General features: G+C 45.2%; 1 protein-coding gene across 2 annotated transcripts; it reads right to left on the reverse strand.

Moving 5' to 3' along the window:
* Positions 1–672: 672 nt before the first annotated feature.
* Positions 673–10,171, reverse strand: LOC127609233 (POU domain class 2-associating factor 1). Of its 2 annotated transcripts, XM_052079072.1 has the most exons (5): positions 9,427–9,554; positions 4,317–4,382; positions 4,115–4,216; positions 3,729–4,012; positions 673–2,801 (listed from the first exon to the last, which is right to left on the reverse strand). In XM_052079072.1, the coding sequence occupies exons 2-5, from the start codon at positions 4,330–4,332 to the stop codon at positions 2,391–2,393; spliced, it is 813 nt and encodes a 270-aa protein (XP_051935032.1). In that variant the 5' UTR covers positions 4,333–4,382; positions 9,427–9,554; the 3' UTR covers positions 673–2,390. The 2 variants fall into 2 exon arrangements, with proteins under 2 accessions (XP_051935032.1, XP_051935031.1); XM_052079071.1 differs by lacking the exon at positions 4,317–4,382 and having other exon boundaries at positions 4,115–4,154; positions 9,427–10,171.
* Between the last annotated feature and the right edge of the window lie 284 nt (positions 10,172–10,455).

Consider the following 10,455-nt stretch of genomic DNA (forward strand, 5'->3'; position numbering starts at 1 on the left):
AAATGTGATAAAAAGCTGTTGATTCTTACCTCATACAGTGATAGTGAAGTCCCAAACTGTTTACTATATATGGGTTAGATCGAGTAATTACTTTTCAGTAGAAATGTATGTTTTCGGTGTGACTTTCGTAAGTCTGCAAAGCTTTCCATCCTCTCGATCCGTACAGAATGACATCGTCACGCGCTGTACACAGAGCTTTACCAGTGACATCGAGCTTTCCACGAAATCCGAAATATGGTTTCATTATGTCTATAGTGAATGATTTACATTCTGCATTTTTTCTCATAATGCCACAGGCTATTGACTTCCACATGCGTGTGCGCACGTGGAATTATGGGGCAAAAAAACGACATATCTTTTCTCATTCTACCAATATGTTTGAAAATAAAATGTATTCTTTATTTCATGATTTTTTTTTATGACTGCAGTGCATGGCTTACATTTGGCATGTCCATGATGCACGCTCAAGTCATTACCCGGTGGCAATATAGTAAAATGAACAAGTACCAAGTACCAACACTGATTGCACCATTACAGATGAGTTTGTGATGGAGGGGCACTCAGTGGAAGGCCTAGCTTTAATCGTTAATGGAGATTTTCGGAAGTGGGGCGTGTTCTATCAGTTTTTACAATTGGCAGCCTCTTGTACCAGAAGTAATTATCAAATGTCACTTAATTTGTGCAAAATTAATGTTTATTAAAGCCCAATAATGTATTTTTGCACATTCATCTGTGCTGCTCATATACAGTACAGTCAAACCCTGCTATTTGCAGGGGATAGGAATCAGGATGGACCATGACAAGTGAAAATCTTTGTATAATTGACACCCATTCTGATGCGCTGAAAAAAAAATCTTAATAAAATGGGAATAAAGATTCAATATACGTTTCCCCAAAAAACAAAACAAAACAAAAAAAAACCCTGAAGAAATGGAAGCAATTTTTTCCGCCAAAACAACAACAAAATAATGAAAACATACTTTTAAAATATTGAAAAAAAAGTTTTTACACATCTGAGAACAGGCAAACCCTTGAGTACTGAGCTGTAAAATAGGGACCTTGGTTCAATAAAAGTTGGGAATCATCGATATAATACGTTTGTGAGCTTAATGAGGGGAAGCGGTATACAAAATAGATGGCTGGATTAGCCGTCTAGGACACGGGGGAAACATGGGGGAAAATGTATGACACCTGTAAATGTACAGAAATGGGCGAAAGTTTACTTTCAAATACTCATAACTTAATTCCTTTACATTTTAGGGGATGGCTACGACAGACTTTTTTGGAGTTCTGAGGTTGCTACACATGCCTTCCTTTTTTGTTGTCCTCGGTCAAAGCACTCTGCTAAACCTGGAGGCGCTACAGACCCCCTTTTTTGTACTTCCATCCATCCATTCTCCGAACCGCTTGATCCTCACTAGGGTCGCGGGGGGTGCTGGAGCCGATCCCAGCCGTCTTCGGGCAGTAGGCGGGGGACACCCTTAATCAGTTGCCAGCCAATCGCAGGGCACACAAAGACGAACAACCATCCACGCCCACACTCACACCTCGGGACAATTTATTGCGTCCAATCAGCCTGCCATGCATGTTTTTGGAATGTGGGAGGTAACCGGAGCACCCGGAGAAAACCCACGCAGGCCCGGGGAGAACATGCAAACTCCACACAGGGAGGCCGGAGCTGGAATCGAACCCGGCACCTCTGCACTGAGAAGCCGACGTGCTAACCACTGGGCTACCGGGCCGCCCCTTTTCTGTACTTGTTTATGCAAACTTGAAAATATCAAATGTTTTGCTGAGGACAATGTGTATGCAACATTTGGTATGTTTTCGTTTTTGTTCATGACATTAAAAAAAAAAATTAATAATAATAATTGTGACAGAGAAGGCCGTAACAGTAAGAACAAAAAAGTAGAGTCAACTCAAAATTTCAAAGCAACAGGCTTTGATAATATTTTAAGTTGAGCAAGTCAACATATTTTTTGTTTTGCCTTTGTGAAAGTTGGATTTCCCATATTTCACAACAAAGAAATAACCGATATATGTTAAAACACCTCAGCAAATTGTTTTGGGGCAAATAACTTGCTGTCTTCGTTGTGCTCACTCACACTGTTGTCATAAATGTTGTTTGTTTAAAAGTTGCTCCAAATTAAATGTCTTAATGTGGGAATATGTTATTTAAACCTTGAAAATGACCCAAAAAGCAAACAAAGTCCTCTATCCTCACTTCATTAGTATTTAAACAGACATTTTAATGGGTGAAAATATAAGTTGTGGGTAAGAATATAAGTTTCATTGACATCAGATATTGGTTGTGTATAATTCTGCAGACAAAGGGGCAAATCATCTATCCTTTGCAGTTTTGTGGTCAGTGGAGTTAAAAAAAATAGGAGTTAAAAAGCACTGGGCAAATAGAACCAGTTACTGTATGACACCTTGCCTCCCGAATCTTCATCTTTCCCCTGATCCTCCAGAATTTTATCAAGTAAGTTTGGTGTTTCCAATTCTACTTCTTGATCTTCATCTCGCACCTCATTGTGTAGCTTGGGGTTGGTCTGGTCCGAATATTGCAGTGCCTCCAGTATCTGGTGCTGAGAATCTGTATCTTTGTTGGTCAAAGACTTGGACAAAGGCGTGTGGACCAAAGATGACCCTGACATAGGTGTAGACCCCGAGGCAAACTGAACCCCTGAAATCACGGTAGAGAGGGTGGTGAGGGGGTGTGTCCAGGGGAGATAAGCACACCCTAAATCTGGGAGGTCCATTTGAGGAAGGGAGCATGTCGTTGCGGCCACAGGTATGGTCTGGAACGACAAAAAATAATCTGTAAGGGATTGCATCAATCTCCAAAGCAACAATTACAGGACATATATTATGGATTAAGTCCTGATCACAGGAACGTGGATTTGTGCAAATACTTGTTCAAGGCCACTCAGCTTCAGCTTTTCACATGCCACATTTTGCTATGATCAGCAGGCATTCCTGCAAGCATCTTCCAATTTAATCTGGTGAGATTAATTGATCACGGGTTTGAATACCTTATTTTCCAGATTATAGGCCGCAACAGCCATAAAATGCATAATATAGAAGGAAAAAAAACATATACAAGTCACACTGGGGTAGAAGTCGTATTTTTGGGGGAAATGTATATGACAAATTCCAACACCAAGAACAGACGTGTCCTCTTGAAAGGCAATTAAATTAAAACCAAAATCGAGAACAACGGGCTGAATAAGTGTAGAATATGCTAACGTGTCACGACACATAAACAACAAACTGAGAATGTGCCCTCTTGCGTTTTAATGTGAAAATAATATTTGAAATGATAGACCATAACGTGTTAATTTTGTTAATTTCACACGTAACTCGCTCTGGAGTATAAATCGCACCCTTCACCACACTATGAAAAAAACCCTTGCGACTTATAGTCCGAAAATACGGTAAGCAAAATCGATGAACTCATTTTCTATCACTACTTATCCTGTTCTTAGTTGCTGAGAACCGGTGTTTATCTCAACTTATTGCTGGAAAAAACATACCCCGCCATCACAGGGCAGAGACAAAACACATGCGAAATCCATCGAGGAAGCCCGGATTCAAACCCCGACCCTCAGCACTGTGAGGCACAAATGCTATGTGCTGCCCATTACTTTGAATATAAATGGGATTTTATTTCAACTACTCACCCCAATTACTTTGAATATAAATGGGATTTTATTTCAACTACTCACCCCAACGTTAGTGAGCAGTGGTGTCTGTGTGTAGGTTAGCATCGTGTAACTTGGGCACAGAGTTGTTTGCATGTAGACATCAGCTGTCAAAGTCGGGCCAGTCCGGCAGGCCTGAGGCTGAGTGGAGGTGACCTCCTGGCTGTAGTCAGGTGAGGACCAAGCCGTTATTGCCTGCTGAAGTCCATTCCTGTTGGCAGTGAGTGAACCTCTCCATTGTGCCATCTCTCCATCATGTACTGGAGACTTTGCTCGGGAGCAGCTGGCGATGTCATGCCCCAAGATTCCTGAATCGAGTAAAGACATAAAAGTACAAATGTATGGGACAAACATTTCAGGCAACCCTCACATGCAGGTGTTTGACTGGAAGGCAGATGAGAAATGAGTACCTTGTGCCAATGTTGGCTGGTTGTTGTGTGTAATCACATCCTTCAAAAGATAACAGAGATTGCAATGAGGAGTCGAAAGCTGACGCGAATGAGTGAAATATCCTGAAATTTCAGAGGAACCGTAATTATTACTGCTGCTGAACTCTCACTATACTATATGTAATACGCAATAATTACTCTTGCACTGATTAAAATCAAATACCAGCTACTGTGTACATGAGGGGGCAGGAGCAACTGTGTTCCACACCACAGCAACGGACAATTCATCCTGTAGTAACCAGAAGCATACATGATCATCCTTTTCAAGTATTGAATCATATTGAAACCAAATCAAAATGAATTTGATTTGGCCACAGGTAACTCAATGGCCACGCATTTGTGGAAGTTTTCGAGAAAGAGCCGTCAAATTATGATCTAAAGGTGCAATGTTCACAAAGTGTGGGACAGCGATTATCCCCTGACAGAATAAAAAATGAAAGGTGGGAATTTTTATTCATGTGCATGAATACTGCATAGTTGGGACACATTTATGGAAATCTATTGAACCACTCTGAAGGATCCTTCAGGTAACTTCCAAGTATAGTATAGAGAGCATTGAGAACACTGGATATGTCTGCTGAGAAAGGTTAGGAAAATAGAACCATGTATCCATCCATCCATCCATCCATCCATCCATCTTCTACCGCTTAGAAGATGGATGGATGGATGTCGCGACCCGACAAAGGGCCAGGTCGCGGGGGCAACAGCTTTAGCACGGAAGCCCAGACTTTCCTCTCCCCAGCCACTTCTTCCAGCTCTTCCCGGTGATCCCGACGCGTTGCCAGGCCAACTAGGCGACATAGTCTCTTCAGCGTGTCCTGGGTCGTCCTCTGGGTCTCCTCCCAGTGGGACATGCCCAGAACACCTCACCGGGGAGGCATTCAGGCGGCATCCGAATCAGATGCCCAAGCCACCTCATCTGGCTCCTCTCGATGTGGAGGAGAAGCGGCTCGACTCTGAGCCTCTGCCGGCTGACTGAGCTTCTCACCTTATCTTTAAGGCAGAGCACCCTGCTGAGAAAACTCATTTCGGCCGCTTGTATCCGGGATTTCGTTCTTTCGGTCACGACCCATAGCTCGTGACCATAGATGAGGGTTAGAACGTAGATCGCCCGGTAAATTGAGAGCTTCGCCCTTCTCAGCTCAGCTCCTCCTTCACCACGACAGACCGATACAACGTCCGACTCACAGCAGACGCTGCACCGATCCGCCTGTCGATCTCTCACTGCCTCCTGCCCTCACTCTTGAACAAGACCCCAAGATACTTAAATTCCTCCACTTGGGGCAAGATCTCCTCCCCGACCCGGAGGGAGCACTCCACCCTTTAACGACTGAGGACCATGGTTTCAGATTTGGAGGTGCAGATTTTCATCCCAACTGCTTCACACTCGGCTGCGAAATGCTCCAGTGAGAGTTGTAGAGCCCTGCTTGAAGGAGCCAACAGTACCACATCATCTGCAAAAAGCAGAGATGCAATAATGAGGCCACTGAAACGGACCCCCTCAACACTTCGGCTGCGCCTAGAAATTCTCTCCATAAAGGTTATGAACAAAAACGGCGACAAAGGGCAGCCTTGGTGGAGTCCTACCCTCACTGGAAACGATTCCGACTTACTGCCGGCAATGCTAACCAAACTCTTACATCGGTGGTAAAGTGACCGAGCTGCCCATATCAGGGGTTTCGGTACCCCATACCCACGAAGCACCCCCCACAGAACTCCCCGAGAGACATGGTCAAACGCCTTCTCCGAGTCTACAAAACACATGTAGACTGGTTGGGCGAATTCCCACATACCCTCGACGACCCTGCTAAGGGTGTAGAGCTGGTCCACTGTGGGGACCAGCTCTGCCGGGACGAAAACCACACTGCTCCTACTCAATCTGAGGCTCGACTTCCTGACGGACCCTCCTCTCCAGCACCCCTGAATAGACCTTACCAGGGAGGCTGAGGAGTGTGATCCCTCTGTAGTTGGAAGACACCCTTTTTAAAAAGAGGGACCACTACCCCGGTCTGCCAATCCAGAGGCACTCTCCCCATTGACCACGCGATGTTGCAGAGGCGTGTCAACCAGGACAGCCCCACAACATCCAGATCCTGGAGGAACTCCGGTCGGATATCATCCACCCCTGGGGCCTTGCCACCGAGGAGCTTTTTAACCACATCGGTGACTTCAACCACAGAGATAGGAGAGCCCACCTCAGAGTCCTCAGACTCTGCTTCCTCCAAGGAAGGCGTATTGGTAGAGTTGAGGAGGTCTTCGAAGTACTCTGCCCACCGGTTCACAACGTCCCGAGTCGAAGTCAGCAGCACCCCATCCCCACTGTACACAGTGTTAGGTGAACTGCAATCCGTGACGAGCACAGAAGTCCAATAACAAAACAGCACTCGAGTTCTGATCGGGGGGGCCGTTCCTCCCAATAACGCCCCTCCAGGTCTCACTGTCATTGCCCACGTGAGCATTGAAGTCCCCCAGCAGAACAAGGCAGTCCCCAGCAGGAGTACTCAACAGCACACCCTCCAGGGACTCCAAAAAGGGTGGGTATGCTGAGCCGCTGTTTGGTGCATATGCATAAACGACAGTCAGGACCCGTCCCCCCACCCGAAGGCGGAGGGAGGCAACCCTCTCGTCTACCGGTGTGAACCCCAATGTACAGGCACTGAGCCGGGGGGCAATGAGTATGCCCACACCTGCTCTGCGCCTCTCACCGTGAGTAACTCCAGAGTGGAAGAGAGTCCAACCCCTCTCGAGAGAACTGGTACCAGAACCCAGGCTGTGTGTGGAGGCAAGTCCGACGATATCCAGTCAGAAATGTTCTGCCTCACACACCAGCTCGGGCTCATTCCCTGCCAGAGAGGTGACATTCCATGTCCCAAGAGCTAATTTCTGCAGCACAGGATCAGACCGCCAGGGTCCCCGCCTTTAGCTGTCGACCAGCTCACATTGCACTCGACCCCTTTGACCCCTCCCATGTGTGGTGAGACCATGAGAAGGGGGACCCACGTTGCCTCTTTGGGCTGAGCCCGGCCGGGCCCCATGGGTGTCGGCCCCGCCACCAAGAGCTTGCCAACGAGCCCCACCTTCAGGCCTGGTTCCAGAGGGGGGCACCGGTGACCCGCGTCCGGGCAAGGGAAACTGAGTGCCATTGATTTTATTGCTCATAAGGTAATAAAGGCAACAAAAAGCCGTACTTTGTCTGGTCCCTCACCTAGGACCTGTTTGCCATGGGTGACCCTGCCAGGGGCATAAAGCCCCAGACAACTTCTCCTCGGATCATTGGGACACACAAACCCCTCCACCACGCTAAGATGACGGCTCACGGAGGGGCCATGTAATGATGCTTCAATGTGCTACTTCACTCTTCACCCTTTCAGCGGTTACTACAGTGGACAGCTTATCATGTTATCAGGTTACAGTGTGCATGATAGGGTTTATCACAAATCTGCCACATATGTAATTGTGTGTGAAAAACTGCCACCGGTCAATCCATTCATTCAGAAGCAAATAAATTGTCATCTCACAAGTATAATAGATAATATTCCATATTTTGTGTTTTTCATCAAATGAAATGGCAAATTCATAGTGCAAAATGATATTCAAATATGTTGCATCCTTGTGTAGGTTTAAATAGATTACAGTTCTAATCTTTAAATCCCCATTCCACTGTGCGGCGAACAAGTGTGAGAATTTGCAAAGGCAGTAAATGTTGTGTTCTCATCAAGGTTGGAAATGTTTGCTGAAAGGACGCCGGCCGTTCGCCAACAGTTTTAGTGGGGGGTTTTTTTCAAAGAAATTTTGAACGTGTTCAAAATTCTCACATGACAAGAAAAGTACAGGCGAACCTCAAATGAACCCTGACGAACCTATGTGAACGCAACATTCCCTGCCTTCAAAAGCACTCGCAATTGTTTGCCGCTCAGAGGGATATGTGCATGACCAATGCGTATGTTCTGAAGAATCTGTGTGTGTGTGTGTGTGTGTGTGTGTGTTTGTGTGCAATAAAAAAGAAGGGGGACGGATCTTTGGCAAGGCTGCAGGTTATTTTGCATAAGGCACTGTGCCCTGTCCTGGAGCCATCCAGCAAATGGCTGCAACTGTCATGGAAAAACACCTGCATTATATAAGACCCCCCCATGTTCAGGGAAAAGCTCTGGCTCATCACGGGGCTTTTCTTGAGGCTCTTATGAATAGCGTCAATGATCAGGTATTATTCTTCAGTTGTGATAATGTCAAAAAATCCAAAACATCCATGCCACAGCATGGCTTCCGGGTTTCGGGAACCGGAATTTCCATTGTTATGAATCAATCGTTAATGAATTATCGTAGTCGAAATTTTAATGCATAGGTTTTTATTCCGGGTGAGGGAATTTCCGTTTGACATTCGTCCATAGGTGGGAATACGTATTGTATTTGACCTGAGAAAATGTTTTTCAGAGAGAAATATAAAAATATACTGTAATTAGTGTAAAACCAAATACACTAGTGAAACTTTATGCCTCAGCTGCGTTGCATTTACCATGTGTCTGTCAATCTGCCTTCATTCTGAGCACAGTGCACGATTTGACCACGTAGGACCAGTGCGAATCCCCGTAGTAAAATACGTGTAGTTACATTGAGGAGTAGAAGAAGAAAATCCGATCGGGTTTTGTCAGTACCGCTTGGTTTTTACCCGTGTCGGAAGAGCATATGCCTGTGAGTGTTGTTGGGATGCTTCGCTGTGTGCCTTCCTCGGTGTATGTGGATAACTGACCATCATTTGGGGGATAGTCCATTTTTCACTCACATGCTGAATGTAGATATATTTTTTTCTCATGAACATTTTTTATTATATCAATGGATGAAATGCACACATCAATTCCTCATTTGGGCTTTGGGGGCGTGCTAACTTCCTGTTGCTAGGCTAAGGCCAACTTACTGTATGAGTCAATATATTATTTTTTTAAACTTTGTGTAAACTGGTTATTGAGGATCACTATCCTGCATGTTTTAGATGTTTCCCTCCTCCAACATGCCTAATTCAAATGATCAGCGCATCAGCGAGCTCTTCGGAAGCCTGATAACAATTGTGATCATTTGAATCAGGTGTGTTGGAGGAGGGGAAACATCTAAGACATGCAGGATAGTGGCCCTCGAGGACAGGACTTGCCCATCCCTGTTGTAGACGGTCGGTGTAAAAAGAATTTATATCCTGCCAATGACACAGGCACATTTCTCAAATCACAGTTTGGCTCGAATCTATCGATATGGTCATGCATGGACTAATATGATGTGCTTACTGGATCAAGTGCAGTTGTCTTGGTGCTCAGCAACCCCACACTTCTTTTCCTTCTCAGCAGCTCTTTGACTGAATCTTTAACTCGAACACCCTGGTATGGTCTGGACCTGCTCGGAGCAGCGGGATGGGCTAGAAATGCCAGAAAAAGAGCAAGTTTCCACTTTGTAGAGAAATGAGATCTGGGCACATTGAAAATAACAGAGGTGGCCATTCCATTAGTACTGATGAAAGATCTGTCAGTTCGTCACTGACATGTGCCCGTTTTGTAAAATGAATATCGACAAACTTCCAAAAAAAGAATTTTCATCCGTCAGCGTAATCGTCACTGACTGGGTCAAGTACGCACAGACAGCCTGGAGAAATAAGTGTCGGTGAGTGTATGTGTTTTGTAAAGCTCTTTGGAAGCCACCATGTGATTTTATATATAAAAATGTGTTTGTGTGTGTGTACTGTGCTGCTATATAGCGCATTCCATTTATCAGTTTAATAAAGTTGGATATTTCATCTGTTGGACTGTGACTTTTTTTTTTGTTCACCCTTTCATGCACCCTGGAATCCGATAACATGATAAGCTGTCCACTGTAGTAACCGCTGTCCCTGAAAGGGTTAAACTGACGGAAGTGATGATGGAAGCTTGGTTAAAGTAACATGACATACTGATTGACTAATGATTATAATTTGGTTTGGCTTGAAAAAATGATTGATGGGCAGGTGCTTAGGCTGCTGACGAATGACAGACCATCCATACATCTATCCATTTTCTGAACCGCTGAATCCTCACTAGGGTTGCGGGGGTGCTGGAGCCAATCCCAGCCGTCTTCGGGCAGTAGTCAGGGGACACCCTGAACCGGTTGCCAGCCAATCGCAGGGCACACAGAGACAAACAACCATGCGCGCTTACACTCACACCAAGGGACAATTTAGTTCAAAGTTTGTTCAATCAACCTGCCATGCATTTTTGACAGACCAGCAAAATGTTAAAAATTGCCCACCTCTAGAAAAGACACTTGGTGAACTAGAAACACAGGTC

Source organism: Hippocampus zosterae, chromosome 10 (genome assembly GCF_025434085.1).
Source record: "Hippocampus zosterae strain Florida chromosome 10, ASM2543408v3, whole genome shotgun sequence".
In the NCBI taxonomy this organism is placed as follows: Eukaryota; Metazoa; Chordata; class Actinopteri; order Syngnathiformes; family Syngnathidae; genus Hippocampus; species Hippocampus zosterae.